General features: G+C 44.4%; 1 protein-coding gene across 1 annotated transcript; it reads left to right on the top strand.

The window, feature by feature from the left end:
• The first annotated feature begins 622 nt into the window (after nucleotides 1–622).
• BCL7B (BAF chromatin remodeling complex subunit BCL7B) lies at nucleotides 623–20309 on the top strand. Its single transcript, XM_032431051.1, has 6 exons — nucleotides 623–826; nucleotides 4031–4106; nucleotides 15502–15598; nucleotides 17784–17954; nucleotides 18693–18772; nucleotides 19034–20309. The coding sequence occupies exons 1-6, from the start codon at nucleotides 735–737 to the stop codon at nucleotides 19124–19126; spliced, it is 609 nt and encodes a 202-aa protein (XP_032286942.1). The 5' UTR covers nucleotides 623–734; the 3' UTR covers nucleotides 19127–20309.
• Nucleotides 20310–20596: the final 287 nt, after the last annotated feature.

Below are 20596 nucleotides of genomic sequence, written 5' to 3'. Positions count from 1 at the left end.
AAACCCAGATTTTGTCCTCAGCATTGACCACGTAGCCTTGTACAATGCAGGCACCACTCGGTTAACGACTGCCGAATTAAATCAGACAGTGCTGTAGAGTGCTAAGTGTAACCCGAGAATATCAGGGGAAGGCTCCTCTGAGCTGGATCTGGATGTTGGAAGAGTAAGTGGTCAGTTCACCAGGTAAAGCGATGAGAGAATTCCAGCTAGGGAACAGGTGTCTGCAAAGTTCGGAAGAAAGGTGTGAAATTCTGTGGTTAGAGCACAGCAGTATTATCTGGAAAGCAAGGGCGCTGGAGATGAGGCAACAGAACCAAGCACCTGTTAGGGTCAAGTGCCTAAAACATAGGTAAAGGCAGCAACCATGGCCAGAGGACAAAGGTGCCAACCTCCAAACCCCCTGAGAGCCAGGGACCCCACTGTGAGCGCCTCGCACCTCGCCTTTCCCGCAGCACGTGCCGCCCGCCCGCCGCGTACCCCGGCCTGCTTGGGGGCCGAGGGGACTCCCGGGGCGCCCAGGGAGGGCCGCCCGGGGCGGGGCGCGCAGGCGCGCTGAGGCTTCGAGCCCCAAGAGGCGGGCGGGTGCGCGCGCTTCCTCGCGCACGCGCGCACGGAGGGGGCGACGGCCGCGGTGACGCTGCTGCTGCTGCGGCGGGCGGGCGGCGGCGCGTGAGGCGCGCGATTCCCCGTGTCTTGGGAGCAGTGTCCCGGCCCCCGCCGCTCCCGCTGCCGCCATGTCGGGCCGGTCGGTCCGGGCCGAGACCCGCAGTCGGGCCAAGGACGACATCAAGAAGGTGATGGCGGCCATCGAGAAAGTGCGGAAATGGTGAGGGGCCGGGCCCGAGGGTGCCGGCGGAGTCGCCGGCCCAGGCCCAGAGGAGGGCGGACTGGCTGGCGGGGTGGGAGCCGACCCGCAGACGCTTGGGGGGAGGGGGGGAGCGGGGGAAGGCGGGAGGAGGGTGCAGCTCGCGTCGGCGTGAGGTCAGAGGGCGCGCCGACTGCCACCAATCAGGGGGTCGCCCGGCTCGCGGGCCCGCCCACCTGCCGGAGGGCCGCGCGTCTCCCGGAGGGGCTGCCGGCTTCCGGCAGCGCTGGGGCTACGGGGCTTTGGTCGCGCGCAGGACCCCGCGGCTTCCTCCCCGCGGTCGCGGGTCTCAGGAGCCTTTCGCGTTCTGAGCTGCTCCGTATAATAGCTAACAGTCTCTGGGGGGTTCCCGCCGGCCAGACCGAGCGCTCTATGTATTCACTCGTTTTAAGTTTGGTGAGAGCTCTTGTGACGAGAGCAGGCGTGGTCATCGGAATGTAAACCCCTCTCTTTCCCCCATTACTGGCCCACACGGAACCAACTGTGTGGCTTTCTTTTTCTTGGTGCTGCGAGTTGTTGGTGAAGGAGTCGATACCTACCCTCATTTGGAAACGGCGGGCCGGTTGACCGCCTATTTTGTATCAGGAACTCCGATGCATTATTAACAGCCAACTGTTTGCTCCAACTTCTTGAGTCCTTTTCTCTGGCTGACTACTAGTAATAGTTTTAAAACCCAGGTAGGGGTTAGCTCCCTCCAGGAAGCCTTCCTTCCCAAGACCTCCACCCCCTATAGGGGCATCATTACCTTGGATTTTGTGTGTGTGTGTGTGTGTATTTGTTCATTTCCCCACAAGTTCTTTATCTCTTTGTATATAAGGATTTTATATGTAGTTGGGACTCCTACATATTAGTTAAATAATTAATGATTTTTTCCCCCTCCAAATTTAATCCTCCTAGGGTTTTTAGGTGAAACCTAAGAATCACCACACCTTTCTTTTCTGGCCATCTCTGCCCACCGAGCCTAGACCAGATGACCATCCTCTCTCACCTGGAACTCTTAGCTTGCTTCATTACCCAGTCCATTGGTCACATTGCACTCAGTAATTTCACTTTTCTCAAGTGTAAATATTATCGTAGTACTCCCCTGCTATAGAAACAATGCTTCGGTGACCTCTTCTTGCTCTTAGGTTAGAGACCAAAGATGGTGCTTGCTGCCTCACCAGACTGGCTCACATTGCCCTCTTTCCGGGGGTTGCTGGCTGACATGCTGCCTGACATCCTCTCCCCTCTCCTCCTCCTCGCCTAGTTAACTCCTAGCTCTGTATAAAAATTGCTTTCTCGAGGGACACCTTTCAGGATCCCTAATCTAAATCAGGTCCCCTTCATAGAACTTTCCACAATTGTATTAGATTGAATCATAAGACATTTCCTATATTTGACTTTTTAACTTAACAGAAGTGGCAATTTGATGTGGTTAAACCTAATGATTAAGTGACTATGAAATGAGTTGTTTGATGTCAGTTTCCAACTGGAATGAGGCTCTGTGAAGCTAGGAACTGTACATCTTGCTTCCTGTGTGCCCAGAGTCTAGCACAGGGTCATGTATAGTATTTGTTGAATCAGTGAGGAAGTGGAGTGGTCTGTCCAGGAATTAATTTCAGTTTCCTAAGTCTGTGTTCATTCTTCTTTGTGTTTGCTGAACAGCATCATCAATATCAGCAGTCACAACAGTTATTTTTTTTGCTCTTTTGTAACCTCACATTTGGAATTGACAAGTTCAGAAGTCATACTTCAGACTCCCCAACTCTGCTTGTCCATAATCTAGTCCTTATTCAAGAATGTCACTTGCATTTCCCCAAATAGGGCAAATTTTTTTTAGGCTTATTTTTTTTAAGGCTTATCTCAAAAGTAATTTTCTCTGTAAGATAAAACCTTAAAGCACTCTTTTCGTGGCCCAGTCTTCACCTCTTTCAGAAACCAGTGTAAGACTTAGAAGCATCTTATCCTGGAAGGGAAAAATGAGGGGGGGGAATTGGAGGGAGAGATGAACCATGAGAGACTATGGACTCTGAGAAACAAACAGGGTTTTAGAGGGGAGGGGGGAGGGGGAATTGGTTAGCCCTGTGATGGGTATTAAGGAGGGCACGTACTGCATGGAGCACTGGGTATTATACGAAAACAATGGATCGTGGATCACCACATCAAAAACCAATGATGTATTGTATGGTGACTAACATAACATAATAAAATTAAAAAAAAAAAGCATCTTATCCTGCATCTGTGATTATTTCTAATATATTTTTTTTTTATGATTTATTTATTTATTTATTTGAGAGAGAAAATGAGATAGAGAGAGAGAGCATGAGAGGGGGGAGGGTCAGAGGGAGAAGCAGACTCCCCGCCGAGCAGGGAGCCCGATGTGGGACTCGATCCCGGGACTCCAGGATCATGACCTGAGCCGAAGGCAGTCGCCTAACCAACTGAGCCACCCAGGCGCCCGCATCTGTGATTATTTCTAAATGGAATCATGTTTCAACATAGAGTTACACAGGAGTCCCAAGAATTCTCCTTCTATGCCATAGCCCAGTTTTACCGTCTTTCAGCCTACTTTTCAACTTCTTTATCACCTTCATGTATCACAATGATGTCCTTACTTAGTTTTTTATTCCTATGTGCTCCTATGTGGGACCGTATCTTATACATTCTTTATCTCCTGTAGGGCCTTGTATAACAGGGCTTTATAAATATCAGTGGGATTGAATAAATTTTTGAAAAATAAAGAAGTAATGCCAGGTAGATACCTGAGTGTGAAAATGTGCTGGTAGTCAATATGGGTGTAGTCTGGGAGGTAAAAAGAGCTTTGGTACACTGAGAAAAGGCAAGTTTCAGAGCCAAAGGAATTTGATAGAGAAGTCTTTCTGGAAGGGATGATTTTGCAAGGTAAGGTATAGGTATAATTGGATGGGAAGTAAGTTTAGAAGGCATTTAAGATTGAAGGAGCTTGGGGCACGTGGCTGGCTCAGTTGGAAGAGCATGTGACTCTTGATGTCGGGGTTGTGTGTTTGAGCCCCACGTTGGGTGTAGAGATGACTGAAATTAAATAAACAAATTAAAAAATTTTTTAAGAGATTGAAGGAATGATCGATCTGCTGAGAAGTAGAAACTCACATTATGAACAAAAAAATGTTTCATTATTATCGGTTTTAAGAAATGTCTTTCTTTCAGGGAGAAAAAGTGGGTGACCGTGGGTGACACGTCCCTTAGGATATTTAAATGGGTTCCTGTGACAGATAGCAAGGAGGTAAGTGTGGAAGAAAATCAAAACAACAAAAAGGTACTGTTTACTTCCTTTTGTTCTTTCCTTGATTGTCTTTTAATTATAAAGGAATTTATTTCCCAAAATTGAGTTGAAAGTACTTAAAGGCACCCTGTGTGGTTGATCCATGCAAAGCCTCTCTTACTTTATTATTTCTCCCCTTTATTCCCTTTTCTTAACCCATTCCTTTTTTCTAAGGCTTGGTGAACCACAGCCTAGGGCTGCTCCTTGTGATTGTCAATATGGTTTTATCGGAACACAGCTATGCCCGTTGGTTTCCTTATTGTCTGTGTCTGCTTCTGAGTTATAATGGCAGAGTTGAGTAGTTGCCATAAGACCTACACGCCTGCAAAGCCTAAAATATTTCTTACCTGGCCCTGTAAGAAGAAGCTTGCTAACTCCTGTTCTTCTCTGATTAGCTAGCCGCTATAGTGTATTCTGTGTGTTTTATATGTATATATACTTTCCTAATTCCTCTTCCATGCGTTTATGTGGATAGCTGTGTATTCTTGAAAAATACATAGCATTGGGGCACACGAGGGGTGCAGTCAGTTGAGCGTCCAACTCTTGGTTTCGGCTTGGGTCGTGGTCTCAGGGTTGTGAGATCGAGCCCTACATCGGGCTCTGCACTCTGTGTACAGTCTGCTTCAGATTCTTCCTCCCTTTCCCTCTGCCCCTCGAGCTCGTGCTTGCACGCTCTCGCTCGCTCTCTCTAAAATAAATAAATCTTTAAAAAAGAGAAGGAAAGAAAAATACATGGCATTGTATCATGTTTGTATTTTAAAATTTATAGAGCATTGTGCTAAAAACTTCTGTTTCTTTTCTTTTGTTCAACCTTGTTTTTGAGAACTGTCCACACTTCTGTAATTGTAAATAGAGTTACTACCTTTGAATCTTGCATTTCATTCTCTTATATGCAGTGGCCACATTTATTTACACCTTCCCTGAGCGATAAACACCCAGATTGTCTCCAACTTTTTTTCCCTAATTGTTTTCAAAAAGCTCAAATATAAAACACATACAGAAAAGTATAAAAAACATAAATGTATGGTATAATGAAGAAACATAAAACTAGCACCCTTGTAAAAACCACCCAGGTCAAAAAACAGAGCATTGCCAACTTCCTGGGACCTCTGTTTGACTTTTCCCAGCTTCCCCTCCCTCGCCAGAGGAAATCTCTCTCCTACTTTTGCTTCTCTTATCACTTCTCTACTCATTTGTAAACACTTTTTTTTTTTTTTAAAGATTTTATTTATTTATTTGACAGAGAGAGAATGAAAGAGAGAGCACATGAGAGGGGGGAGGGTCAGAGGGAGAAGCAGACTCCCTGCCGAGCAGGGAGCCCGATGCGGGACTCGATCCAGGGACTCCAGGATCATGACCTGAGCCGAAGGCAGTCGCTTAACCAACTGAGCCACCCAGGCGCCCCATTTGTAAACACTTTTAACTTTATATAAACAGCATCATCTATCTATTTTTGTGTGTCTTCCCTTTTTTGCTCAGTATTATGTTTGTAAAATTCATCCATGTTTTCTTTGGAGCCATTTGTCCCTTTTCATTGCTGTATGGAATTTTATTATAGGCCTGTACCATGATTTACTTCTCTAATTCTCCTGTAGATGGATATTTGGATCATTCCCAGTTTAGGGTAGTAGGAACAATGTTCCTGTGAACGTTCTTATTCAATATATGGGTCAGCAAATGCGTGGGTTTTCCTAGGATATATTCTTAGGAGTGGAATTGCTGGGTCTTAGAGTATGCGTATGTTGACCTATAGTAGCTAATGCTAAACTGTTTCTCAAAGTGATTGTACCAATCTGTATTCCCACCAGAAATAGGAGAGTTCTCATAGCTTCGAATCCTCATCAACATTGGTATTGTTATATGTAAAAATATCTTGTGATTTTAATTTGCTGACTAAGTATGTAGTTACCAACAAGTTTGAGCCCTTTTCAATGTTTAGGATTGAACCTTTGGGATTTCCTGTTTCGGGAAATGCCTCTTTAATCCATTTGATTATTTTTTCCTTATGACTTAGTAGGAATTCTTTGTGTTCTAGATAGAAACCCTTTATTGATTATATACTATCCAAATCTTTTTCCATTCCACAGCTTGCCTTTGCACTTTCTGTAGGCTGCCTTGAGTCACAGTTGTTAATTTTATTATTATTATTTTTTTTAAAGATTGTATTTATTCATTCGAGACACAGAGATACAGAGAGAGAGAGCATGAGCAGGGGGAGAGGCAGAGGGAGAAGCAGGCTCCCCGCTGAGCCAGGAGCAGGACGTGGGGCTCGATCCCAGCACTCTGGGATCACAACCAGAGCCAAAGGCAGATGCTCAACCATCTGAGCCACCCAGGTGCCCCACAGTTGTTAATTTTAATGTAGACAAAATAATCTTTTCCTTTATAGTTAGTACTTTTAAATATCTTTTTTTTTTTTTAAAGATTTTTTTTTTTTTTTTTTTAAAGATTTTATTTATTTATCTGAGAATGAGAGAGAGAACACGAGAGGAGAGAGGGTCAGAAGCAGAAGCAGACTCCCCGCCGAGCAGGGAGCCTGATGCGGGACTCGATCCTGGGACTCCAGGATCATGACCTGAGCCGAAGGCAGTCGCTTAACCAACTGAGCCACCCAGGCGCCCAGTACTTTTAAATATCTTAAAATCTTTTCCTTCTTCAAGGCCACAAAGATAATCTTCCATGTAGTCTTCTACAAGTTCATTATTCAGTCCCCATTTATAACACATCTGGCATTGATTTTTGTGTATTTTGAAGTAGGGGCCCGATTTCATTTTTTTCCACCTGGATGTGCATTTGTCCCGGCGCCATTTATTGAAAAGACTGTTTTTTTTCCTCCCCCTCTGTAGAGCCACCTTTGTCATATTTCAAGTGTTGGAATATGGGTCTGTTTCTGTGTGTTGCCTCCAGCTTTTTGGGAGCACAGATGACTGCAGTGGACATCCCTTACACCATTGTTCTGGATGACTTGTGGGGCAAATACCCAGGAGTGGGATTGCTATTAAGGGTGTACACACCAATTGTTTTTTGTTTTGTTTTGTTTTAATTTTTATTTATTTATTTTTAAAAGATTTTATTTATTTATTTGACGGAGAGAGACACAGCGAGAGAGGGAACACAAGCAGGGGGAGTGGGAGAGGGAGAAGCAGGCTTCCCGCTGAGTAGGGAGCCCAGTGTGGGGCTCTATCCCAGGACTCTGGGACCATGACCCGAGCCGAAGGCAGACGCTTAACGACTGAGCCATCCAGGCGCCCCACCAATTGTTTTTAATAACTGCTGCCTGAGAGACGCCTGGGTGACTCAGTCATTAAGCGTCTGCCTCCCGTGTGGGTCATGATCCTGGAGTCCTGGGATCGAGCCCCATGTCGGGCTCCCTGCTCAGTGGGGAGCCTGCTTTTTCCTCTCCCTCTGCTGCTCCCCTACTTGTGCGCTCGCTCTGTCAAATAAATAAATAAAATTAAAAAAAAAAAAAAAAAGAAGCAACTGCTGCCCACTCTCTCCCCAGAAGGGCTGCACCAGTGTAGTTAGTACACTTCCCCAGGAGTGCCAGAGGCTTCCCATTTCTACAACTTCACCAGCATTTGATACCATCAGTCCTGCCAGGCTGCTAGATCTCTTTGTTTATTTTACATTTCCCTGATTACTTACGAGGTGGATGATTTCATCTCTTCAGGTTTCCATTCAGATTTCCTTTTTGAATTCATTTGAATATCCTCTTCTCTGATTTCTTTTGCGTATTTTTGTTTTGGGTTTCCTGTCTTTACCTTTCTGATTTGCATGGATTCGTTGATATCCTAGACACAGAAAACTCCGGTCAGATTTGTACCTTGCAGATAGCTCTGTCTGACACGTTGCCTGTCTGATAACTTTGTCAGTAACAGGCCTTTAATTTTTTTGTGTCGAATTAATCAACTTTTTCTTAAGGTTTTTGCTTTTTGAGTCTTGTTTCAGAATTATTCTCCACTGCATGGTCATAAAGAATGTCTCCATCTCCTGTTATGTTTTGTATGTATTTTTTAATGATGGAGATATGAATCTAATTTTAACTTTCCATCATACAGAGAGCTATTTGCCCTAATACTATTACTAAATAACCTATCCTTTCTCTCTTGATTTGTGATGTCATCTCTGTTGTGTGCCATATTCATATCTAGGTGTTTTTGAGTTCTCCATTATGTTTTGTTGTTGTTTATTTCCTCCTGGAAAGTGTATTAACTCCTGGGCTAGTGTGACTTTTATTTATAGTATTATATTAAATTATACTTAATTATATTAATTTATATATAATTTATCTAAATTATAAATTTAGTATTTATTAAGTAGGACGAATTTTCTGTCTTGCTGTAGGTTTTTGGGAAGATAGCCTTTATCAAAATAAAAATTCTCTTCTCTTTAGTTTTCTAAGATTCATTAAAAATTATGAATAGATGGGCGCCTGGGTGGCTCAGTTGTTAAGTGTTTGCCTTTGGCTCAGGTCATGATCCCAGGGTTCGTGCATTGGGCTCCCTGCTCCACGGGAAGCCTGCTTTTCCCTCTCCCACTCCCCCTGCTTGTGTTCCCTTTCTCGCTGTGTCTCTCTCTGTCAAATAAATAAATAAAATCTTAAAAAAAAATTATGAATAGATGTTGGGCTTTATCCAGCATGCAGTTTTCCTCCTCTAATTTGTAATGTATTAGTATGGTGAATTATATTAATAAAGCATCTGATGTTGAAACTTTTATATTCTTGTATGCCTAAGAGAAATTCTACTTGGATATGCTTTCTTTTCCCCCCATAGAATGTGGTGTTTAATTCACAGATATTTCATTTAAGATATTTGCATCTGATTCATAAGTGAAATTGGTCTACAGTTTTCTTTTATGTCTTTACCTTGTTATGGTATTAAGATTACATTCGCCTCCTAAAACAAATTAGGCAATTTCCCCTCTTTTGATTCCTAGAACAATTGGTATAAAATGAGAAAGTTTGGTAGAAGTCACCTTTAGTACTTTCTGGGCCTTTGGTGGAGGGATGTTAACTATCATCATGGTAGCTTTAATGGTGATTGATGCATTTAGGTTTTCTCTTTTTTTTGGTACTTATTTTGCATTTTATGTATTTCCTAGAAATTTATCCAATGCAAATAGGCCATTGGTTCTTTAATAGGGTTCAGTGCTAGGTCCTCCCCTTTCTTCATTTCCCCAGTTGTGTTTAGAAATGAGGCAGGGCACTTTTCGGTTGGCCAGTAATGCTAACTTTGGCAGTGCATGACTCAGTCTTGTATAATGAGGAATTAATTGGCCTGTTCAGATGCCAGCAATACCCTGAACACTGATCAGAGTTTTCACATGTGTTGGTATGTAGTTATTTGTGATTTTCTTATGTACTTTAATGTTTTTGTTATATTGGTAATTATTTTACCTCTTTCACATGTTATTTGTGTTTTTTCCATAATATGATCTGGTTTATTGCCTCTCGTAAAGTCTATTTAAAAAATGTTTTGGGCACCTGGGTGGCTCAGTCGGTTAAGTGTCTGCCTTGGGCTCAGGTCATGATCCCAGGGTGCTGGGATCGAGTCCCACATTGGGCTCCCTGCTTCTCCCTCTCCCTCTGCCTGCTTCTCCCTCTGCTTGTGTGTGTGCATGCCATCTCTCTCTCTCCCTCTCTCTCTGTGTCAAATACATAAATAAAATCTTTAAAATAAAAATAAAAAATGTAATTTTTGTTGATCTTTTTTTTGTTTGCTTTGTTCTCTATTTCATTAGTTTTTGCCATTGTAATTTCCTGTTTTGTTTTATTGGGTTTACTCTGTTGTTCTTTTTCTAGCTCCTTGTTTTGAACTTAGCTGTTTTTTTCTAGGTTTTTTGTTTTTGTTTTTGTTTTTTTTTACTTTCCTTCCTTCCTTCCTTTCTAAGATTTTACTTATTTGACAGAGAGAAAGAACACAAGCAGGGGGAGTGGTAGGCAGAGGAAGAGGGAGAAGCAGGCTCCCCGCTGAGCAAGGAGCCCAATGTGGGGCTCCATCCCAGGATCCTGGGATCATGACCTGAGCTGAAGGCAGACACTTAACCCACTGAGCCACCCAGGCGCCCCTTTTTATACTTTTTTAAAGTTTTATTTATTTAAGTAATCTCTATGCCCAACGTGGGCCTTGAACTCCCAACCCCAAGGTCAAGACTCACTCGCTCCTCCGACTGAGCCAGGTGGGCACCCCTTCTTTTTTAAAAAATATATTTCGCTTTTGGGTGCCCAGCTGGCTCACTCCTTAGAGCATGCGACTCTTGATCTCAGGGTCGTGAGTTGAGGCCCACATTGGGCATAGAGATTAGTTAAAAATAAAATACATTTCACTTTAGTCTTCTCCCAAATTTTGACATATATGAATGTCAAAATGTCATCGATAGTGTAATTAAGTTTTTCATAAGTTCCTCTTTGGTTTCCTCTTTAATCCAAAGTTTATTTAATAGAATGTTTCTTTTTTTTTTTTTTTTAAGTATATGTGCTGCCGAAGCAAGCACTAATAGAATGAATATTAATTTCTAGATATGTGAGATTGTTCTTTAACTATCTTTTTAAAATTGGTGTACTGATTTTATTGAATTGGTAGGATATTAGTTCTTTGGGATTATTGGGACTTTTTTTGTGATCTTGTCTGGTACACGATTGATTTTCGGACCATTCACTTGTGATTAAAACAAATATACTCTCTAGGTATGAAATTAAGCAATTGAAGCATTTATTATGTTAACCCAAATCTTCTGTATCTTTGCTTATTTTTTGTATGTTTGTCCTATTATGTTTCTGAGAAGGGTGTGTGAAATTGTTGATATGTTTGCTTCTTCATGGCTGATGAGTCACTTGTCATGTTATGTTTGAAGCTCTGTTTTTGATATATTTATATGATTATGCCATTATTATTATGTCATCTTGTCCTGTCATTCATTTTACTAGTATATAATGTCCTTCTTTGTCCCTTATATCCAAAACTTTCTCCTCAAATTCGATTTTATTTGATATTACAATTCCTACCCTGTCTTCTTTTGATTTATGTTGGATTAGTGTGTCGTGAAATTCTTTTTTGTCACCTGTTTCATGTTTTTTGTTTATTGGGTGTATTAGCATTAAGTTTCGCTGTGGGTGACAGAAAACTCAAAATAGCAGTAGTTTAAGAAGTTTATTTTACTCTTTCCTTAATCCTCTAAGGCTAGTGCTTAGAAGCATGTAGTCCAGTGCTGGTGTGGTTCTGCTCCAGAAGTCCCCAGGGCCCAGGTTTCTTCCAACCTTTCTGATCCTTTTTTTTTTTTTAAACTTTTTTAGAGAGTAATGACTCTTAATTTTAGTTTAACATACCATAAAATTTACCATCTTAGCCATTTTTAGGTGTACAGTGTATTTTTTAATTTTTGTGTTTTAAGTGTACAGTTTAGTAGTATTAAGTACATTCACCTTGTGCAGTCAATCTCTAGGCTTCTTCATCTTGCAAAACTAAACTCTATACCCGTTAAGTAACTCCCCATTCCTCTGCTCTAGTTTTGACCTTGTATTCCAAGGTCAAGATCCAGCCATTCATTCTACACATTTAGGCTCTAAGTAGCAGAGGAGTGAAAGGATGGGCCGATAGAATTTTCATGAATGTTAGTAGGAGTCTCCTAGAAATTGCCCTCGGGACATACGTATTTACTATGTGTGTTTGTAATAGCTTGTATGACATCTAGTGGCCAGGAAGGTTGGGGAAGTGTGACCAGATAAAAATTCTATTAATATGGACAAGGATTTTTACCATAATACACTTTTTTTTTCTCTCTTTGCTTCATGATGGCTAGACAAATTTTTCTTTGCTGATTTGAAAGTTCTGCATTTTGTTTTCGTTTTTCTATTGCCTACCTCTAACTTAATAAGACTTATACTTACTATTCTTCCCTGTCAATGTATGAAGCTTATCAAAATCTGCGTTTAGGGGCGCCTGGGTGGCTCAGTTGGTTAAGCATCTGACTTTGGCTCAGGTCATGATCCCAGGGTCCTGGGATGGAGCCCCACGTCGGGCTCCCTGCTCAGTGGAGAGCCTGCTTCTCCCTCTCCCACTCCCCCGGCTTGTGTTCCCTCTCTTGCTGTCTCTCTCTGTGTCAAATAAATAAATAAAATCTTTAAAAAAAAAAATCTGCTTTTACCCTTGGAACCTGGTAACACCCATAACACATTTTTAACCGCTTCTCCTTCACCCCTCCCCCACTTCCATCCCTACCCTGTCCTTAGTTTTGACTGGAATTTCAGATCAGATATTCAGTTCAGATATTTCAGTTTTTTTTTTTTTTAAAGATTTTATTTATTTATTTGACAGAGAGAGACACAGAGAGAGAGGGAACACAAGCAGGGGTAGTGGGAGAGGGAGAAGCAGGCTCTCCGCTGAGCGGGGAGCCCGATGCGGGGCTCGATCCCAGGACCCTGGGATCATGACCTGAGCCGAAGGCAGACGCTTAACGACTGAGCTACCCGGGCGCCCCCAGATATTTCAGTTTTTACAGATGTTTCTTGTTTTAGTCAATGCTTAGTTAGACAAAGTAAATGTTACAGATTATATACTCTTTGCACCTATTTATTATTGCTTTCTCCTAGATTCATTTTTTTTCTTGTTGCAACGTATCTTTCAAGAGTTTTGTCGAAGAGAGCTTTTGTGGAGAAAACTTTCTGAAAATATCTTTTTACTCTTGAAAATATCCTTGTTTCATTTTTTATGTTTAACTGATTATTTTACCTACGTCTGAAATTCTGGGTTTTCTTTCAGCATTTTGAAACTATTCCTCAGTTGTTGGGCTTCTGGTGTTGCTATTGAACAATCTAGTGTCAGTCTAATTCTTCTTGATTCTTCCTAGGTGGTCCTCTTGTATTCCTGGAAACTTAGAATTTCTTCCCTGTCTTTGCTCTCCTAGGACTTCTGTAAGAATATCCTGTGATGTTCATATCTAGCTTCGTTTTTCCCTTTCTTCTTATTTGTTTCATCTCTTCATTCTTTTCTCATGTATTCTGATTTCTCAACCCAGTTTTTGCTCATTTTCAGCTGTATCTGTTTCTCCTACTAGACTCATTCACTTAATTTTTATTTTCAACAATTACATTATTCATACCAAATTTCCTCAGTTGGTGGTTCTTCAAAACAACTTTCCAGTATCCTTATCTTTCTGAGGAGACGTACTATTTAAAAATTTTTTTTTTTCTTCTTTTTTTTGGAAGAGAGAGTGCCACACACCAGTTGAGGGGGAGGGGAGAAGGAGAGAGGGAGAGAAAGTATCCTAAGCAGGCTCCATGCTCAGCCCCAAGCCCAATGCGGGGGCTCAGTCTCATCACCCAGAGGTCATGACCTGAGCCGAAATCAAGAGTCGGACACTCAACCAACTGAGCCACCCAGGTACCCCGAGACTTACTGTTTTATTTAAATTCTTGTGTCCTCTTAGTCTCCTTCTTCTGGTACAGCTTGTTCTATTTATTGTCTTTAATGGTGCTTGTTTCTTCCAGTGTCTGGCTAGTTTTTTCTGTGCACTCATTTTTTGTTCCCTGGGGACTCTGAGCTGCCTTGGCTAGCAATATGTAACTGAGGGAGGATGTAAGCCCAGGCTGTGGTTTTCCTTCCTCTCAGTGAATTTAGGTCATTGGGTGAGCTTCAGGATTCAGCCTTGCCCTCGCCCCCACTCCTTCTTACCCTCCCTCCCAGGGAACTCCCTAGTACCAGTCTTGAGATGCTACCTTTATCTGGGAGCCACCATCCTTCCTTGTCATTGCCAGCCCCAGGGAGCTGGTGGGTGAAAGTTAGGGCAGCTCTGGAGCCACCCTTGATTTTTCATCTAGCCCTGGCTCTAGTGGTGCCATTGTCCACAAGGGCCAAAGGTCAGGCAGTTAAATCTCTTGGGCATGTGAATGGGGAGTGGGAGGCACTGGTAGAAAGCCTTTCTCCACTCCAACCCATTTCTCACATGTAAGTCCCTGGCCCTTTCCTAATTCAAATTCTCCCTGCCCGGGACCCAGCTCCCTTTGTGTCTCCCAAGGGCTTCTCATAGTGTTTGCTGAGGCCCCTCAGTTTATCTGCCCTCCAGTGGTCCATGGTAGAGTGCCATCTTCTAAGGTACTAGTATAGACCTGCCAGATTAGGAAAATGGGAAATGATGATCAAATTGGTGAAGAAGAAGTGGGAAGGATCCAAGGGAGTGGGACATCACTGATGAGAGAGTAGATTGACACAAACTCTATGCAGTGTACATTTAAAAGTTTTTGGTTGGGGGCCCCTGGGTGGCTCGATTGGGTGTCCAACTCTTGATTTCAGCTTGGGTCATGATCGCAGTGTTGTAGGATCGAGCCCCACATTGGGCTTTGCTGCTCAGCATGGAGTCTGCTTGGGATTCTCTCTCTCTCTCCCACTGCCCCCCCGCCCCTGCTCAAGCATGTGCTCTCTCTAAATAAATAAACAAATTTTTAAAAATTGTGTTTATGTAGCTTCTTTGGTTAAATGTGAAGTGTAATTGCATTAAAATCATGTCTGCATATGAAACAAATGAAGGGAAAGCGGTACATGAATGTGTGCAGTTGATTCGTTGCAGAGGATTGAGAGTTATTAACAAGTTAAATGCATGTATGATAAATAGACATGTTTAAAAAGTATAAATTAGTAAATTTGAGATTACCCAGATTTAAACTTTTGGCTGTTGGGATGCTCTCGTTTGGAAATGTTTGGATGGATTTATTTCTTTTCCTTCGGGCTCGTTTCTTGCAAGCTTGTGCTTACCTTCACACTGTTTCCCCACATGTGTAACCTACATCCTGCTTGAAGGAAATGATGTTATAGGCAGAGGTAGACATGGGATGGTCATTCTGAATGGATGGCTTGATTGGTCAGTAATCAGGCTAGCAGGGCCCCTTTGTCCTGTCACTGCTTGTGTTACATATAAAGCGACTCCTTCCTGGGTCCAATCAGAGGCCCATTTTTTCCCTTTTTCCTGCTGTGCTACCAAAACAGGAATCCTTCTCAAATGAGTACTCTGTATTTCTCTTCCATCCACATAGGGAAGGGTGGGATAGAGCATTCTGCTCAGGGCAGAAAGCAGAAGAGAACCACAGGGAGCTCTAGTGGAAGCCTGTGTATCTGCCTCTCACTTCTGAGTCATGAGATTAGTGCCGGCAGGATCCATTTTACAAGATAGAGAAGAGACACTGAGGCTTGGGGACACGTTGTCCAGGATTCTGTTATTCCTTGGGTCCTGGATTCTCACACTGTTGTCATTGTTCCTGTTCGGTCCTAATCCAGACTTCTGTGGTGTCTCACATAGCACCCTTCTCCCTCTCGGTGGGTCTCCTGCTTGGCTCTGTCATATTCCTCTTTTTTTCCTTTTCTAGAAAGAAAAGTCAAAATCGAACAGTTCAGCAGCCCGGGAACCTAATGGCTTTCCCTCTGATGCCTCAGCCAATTCCTCTCTCCTTCTTGAATTCCAGGGTGAGTTGCATCCATGTGTCTTCCTTGCAGGAAAAGCAGCACTTAGATGAACCCATTAATAACGAAAAGAATAGTTCCATGTGTCACTTCAGTGCTTGCTGTTCTGCTGGTATCTTGCTGGCACTTTACATCACGGCTTTTCATCTAAACCTCACGGCAACCCTGCAAGGTAGATGATTGGAGCTTCATTTGCCATTTAGGGAAACCGAGGCTCAGAGAGCTGAAGTTCTGTATCTCAAGGTACATAACCAGTAAGTGACAGACCCCATGTTAGGTCCTGGCTTTCTGGATCAGAAGCTCTTTTCTTTAGATGGTATGTTTTATGATGATAGTGCCTTAGAGTAGGCTGCCCAAAGCCAGGGCTTCTCCTGTCCACTTTTAGCCAAGTTCCACCTCCTGAACCAACTGGTCTTTGGTAAATGTCCCGCCTGTGTCGGCACTGCAGTCCCAGAGAACCCTTCACACCTGCGTGGCAGCTGCTCTTCAGAAGGACTTGCACTTGAGCTTCTTGTTTTGCCTGTGACATAAAGCAGGCAGTTATCATCAACCCTATCGAAGGAAGCCGATGCTCAGAGAAGTGTTTGCCTAAGCTCAAAAGTGACAGAGCTTTATTCTTTTTATAGTAAAATGCTGCTTCCGTTTTAGCGTAGAAGATCCTGGTCTTTGTAGGAGTAAAGACTAGAAAAGGCTTATGATTTTCCCTTTGGAACAAGACTGGGAGCGTGCAGGTATCCCCCCTCGACCTCTCCCCCAGCCCCCCCCAAGGTCAGCGAGTATGATAGAAGAAGGGGAGTACAAGGGAACAGTTTTCTAGCTGTGTGTGGGGTGTCCAATAATCACAAAGCTCTGGGAGACATACGAGGCTCCATTTCCTCAATCTGGCCACCGTCCCATCCCTTTCGTTCAGTGAACATGTCATGAACTCCTGGGTGCCAGGTACTGTGTACTGCACTGGAGATCCCGGGGCAAGTAAGCCACAAAGCCTGCCTGCAGGGTGTAATGGAAGGAAATTGGTGTGTAAAGTAATGAGTGTAGGTGTGCGTAGGATACAACAGGAGCATAATAGAGAAGCTGGTCATTTCCACCCAAGGGAGTCTGGGACCCGGGGCTCACGGAGGAGGTGATGCTTGAGCTGAGTAGTGGTCTGTATCGGGGCTTTCCAGGAAGACTGGAAAGAGCAGTCCTACCGGACACCTGTGTGTGAAGCGGGGCCTCAGTGAGTCCGCGTGGCTGGAGTCGAGGCTTGAGTATGGGAGGTCAGCGGCAGTGAGCCTGGAGATCAGGAAAGATTTTGTAGGTTCTGATAGGACCATCTGTGCCTGCCCCGGGGAAGCCCTGGAGTTTGAATTATATCCTTTGGGCAGCAGAGAGCCCCGGAAGGATTTAGAATAACTCCGGCGATGGTGTGAAGTACAGGTGGGAGGACAGGAGATTGAAGGAAGTGCAGTTGGGGGGCTGTTGCAGGAGGCCAGGCCAGGGAGGAGGTGGCCTGCCCTCAGGTGGCAGGAGAGGAAGAGATTATCAGAGCAGTCAGGCTGATCAGACTGGGTGACCGGCTGCCGCAGGTCAGGGGGAGGAAGGAGGTTTTGCCTCCTGAGTGTTTAACTCAGGTGGTGACTTGCAGCCTTCAGACAGACCTTCCCCGGTGGGAATTTCTTGGTCCTTGAGGCAGTCAGGTGGAGCCTGGGCCGCTGAAGGGCCTATGTGGCCACCTCCAGATACCACCACCCTCCTTGAGATAGCCAGGAAGGCCGGGCAGAGTTGAGCATTTTCTCCACAGCCTGTGTTGTGGGAGAGGCTGAGAGGCACCGCTGCGTCACCGCGTTCCCCTGGGTAGTGAGAAGATACCGGGTCCAGTTATAACTGGTGGGTGTACGGAAGGGTTACCAGGCCTGTCCTGACTTTCCTGAAATATCAGTGTGGCATAAACTGAAAGATTTTGGCTGCATCTGGTGCTTAGAATATATGTTGTGAAATAGAAAATGTTTAATCAACTTAGACTGTTGATCATTTGCCCTACCTTTGTTTGTTTGCCTTTGGCTCAGGGGGCATCTAAGCAGCGATCATTGCATTTGTTTGTGCCCATGGCTGCCTGAGGAGACACCAGGCCCTTGGCTCTGTACCGAGTTACTCTCAAGAAACATTACTACTCTCAGCTGTTGCCTTTGTCATGTTTGGTTTTCAGATGAAAATAGCAACCAGAGTTCTGTATCCGATGTCTATCAACTCAAGGTGGACAGCAGCACCAACTCAAGCCCCAGCCCCCAGCAGAGTGAGTCCCTGAGCCCAGCACACACCTCTGACTTCCGCACAGATGACTCCCAGCCCCCTACTCTGGGCCAGGAGATCCTCGAGGGTGAGTCACCGTCGACCCAGGACGAGCAGCTTGGAGGGGCCTGTACTCTTGAAGTTTCTTTTCTTTAGAGGAAGAGGCTAGAGAAGGTGCCCCCGGCCTCACAGGCTTGAACCATTTGTTAACAGTTTGGGCTTTTTTGGGGAAGGGTTGATTTTCCCTTCTCACAGGATGAAAGAAGAAAACAACATAATCGAGCGCCAGGCTCTGTGTAAGGCACTTGTCATATTCGATGCCTGGTATAATTCTCTCAAAAACCCTGTGAAATAGGTGTTATTCCATTGTACAGACGAGGAAGTGGAGGCTTACAAAGGTTAAATTGCTTCTCTAAGATCGCACAGCTAGTAACTGGTGGAACCGGATGTCTCCAGTTTCATGCCTTCTGACTTCAGAAATTATGCTCTTTGCATTGTGTCTTGCACATTTTTTCTGATAACATATATCGCTTCTCCAGCCAGTGTTGCCCTCCACCAACGAGCCGCCACATAACTCCGGGAAGCTCCCCCAGCTTGAGGCAGGAGGCTATGCAGTTGTACTGATCTTGCTGTTTTTTGTTTTGTTTTTTTTTTTAGAGGGGCGGGGAAAGGGAGAGGGACACAGAGAATCTTAAGCAGGCTCCACGTGGAGCTTGACGTGGGGCTCAATCTCACGACCCTGAGGTCATAACCTGAGCCAAAATCAAGAGTCAGACGCTTAACCGACTGAGCCACCCAGGTGCCCCTGACCTTGCTGCTTTTTCAGAGCCCTCCTTGCCTGCCTCAGAAGTTGCTGATGAACCTCCCACCCTCACAAAGGAAGAACCAGTTCCACTAGAGACACAGGTAAGGAACCACTCTGGGTTTTCCAGTTTCTAAAAAAAAAAAGGACTCTGTTGATATGAATTGGACCTTATAGCATCGAATATAGGTTGGGGAGGCAGCAAGGGACACTGGTGTCTCCAGGTTATAAGGTAGGGGAAGAAGTTTGTCTATCTGCAAGAAGATTGCAGATGTAAGCTTCTTCTGGGCTGTAATCAGGGTGGGTGGGAGGTTCTAGTAGAGAGGGGGGGCCCTATTATAATTCCATGCTCTGACTGCTCCTAGGTTGTTGAGGAAGAGGAAGACTCCAGTGCCCCACCCCTGAAACGCTTCTGTGTGGACCAGCCCCCGGTGCCGCAGACAGCGTCAGAAAGCTAGCACCGTCCTGGCGCCCTTCGCCTCCTGGCCCCCTGCCTCTATTTATTGCATTCTGGTTCTGGCTGTGCTTTGTTGCTGGGGTAAGGGCAAGCACTGGGGTCCAGAGCCCGCACATAGGAGCCTTCTGGGCTGGAAGGTTGGACATAGGACTTGGGGTTGTGGCATCATCTTCCCGTCCCTGGCACCTGTGTCTGCTTGCTCCTGAGAAGAGGAGCACTCATGTCTTTTTTGCACCCCAAATAGGCTGGAGCATCAGCCATCCCAAGGTTCATCTGTCACCTCCAGGTAGCAAGCAGTCTCTGCTCCAGAACCTCTGGACTGAGCTGCTGGCGCTTCTACAGGAGGAAAGAGATGTGGAAGGCACCCTCTAGAGAAGAGAGTGCCTAGGTTACTTGAACTTGAATGGAGACTGTAGATTCATGAACTTTCCCATCCGGCTAGGGACCTGTGAGCTACTGTTGAAGGCCTGGTAGAGACTTTGGAGGGAAGGGAAGGGCTCTTCTCTACACGGGGGCAGAAAAGTCTGGATAGGTTTCCTGCTATCCTGGCACTTCTGCCCATTCCTGAGGTTATCGTGCCTCTCATGGGCTCTCCAGCTGCTGACAGTCCTTTGTCCCCTGCTATAACCATCCTCTTCCCCCAACACACACACACACACACACACACCTCTTTCCCTGTTCTCACCTGTACATTTCATTCCAGCATCCCCTGCTCCTGCTACGGTCCCCTGCCTCCTGCCACAGACTCTGCCCCAGCAAGGATTTGAGGTTCTGACAGCAGTACCCATCCCCCCACAGTACTCCTTCAGCTCAGACTTTCTAGAAAATTCCCTCTTCTTTGAAATCTGCATGTTTAATTGAACTTTGTGATTTTATTTTTTGTTCAAAAAAGTTTAAGAAAATGGAAATGGGCAACAGTGAGTGAAGACATATTTTAGCACTGAATAGCATATTTTTAAAATTAAACTATTTGAAATACGTCTTGTTGGTATTTGAGTGCTTCATTCTGGAAGGTCATGGGGGCAGGGGCTGAGTGCCTGCCAATTGTCTTACTCCCACAAAGGGATTTTCTGATAGAAATGATTTGGAGACCCCCTTTGAAATTGTCATGTAGTCTGATTTATATTTCTGTCCCTGTGTACAGTGAATTCAGCCAATGTGTGTTTGCCATGCATCCAGGTCCTTGGGAGGCATTCATGAATGTTTTTACTTTTTTATATTGTGGTAAAATGCACATAACATAAAATTTACCATTTTATAATTTTTTTTTTTAGTTTTATTTATTTGTCAGAGAGAGAGAGTGCACAAGCAGGGGGAGCTGTAGGCAGGGGAGAAGCAGGCTCCCCACTGAGCAAGGAGCCCGATGCGGGACTCGATCCCAGGACCCTGAGATCATGACCTGAGTTGAAGGCAGAGGCTTAACCGACTGAGCCACCCAGGTGCCCCAAAATCTACCATTTTAACCACTTAA

The sequence above is a fragment of the Phoca vitulina genome, unplaced genomic scaffold, assembly GCF_004348235.1.
Source record: "Phoca vitulina isolate PV1807 unplaced genomic scaffold, GSC_HSeal_1.0 scaffold45, whole genome shotgun sequence".
In the NCBI taxonomy this organism is placed as follows: domain Eukaryota; kingdom Metazoa; phylum Chordata; class Mammalia; order Carnivora; family Phocidae; genus Phoca; species Phoca vitulina.
Note: the sequence above shows the minus strand (reverse complement) of the source record. Positions and strands in the feature narration are given on the sequence as shown.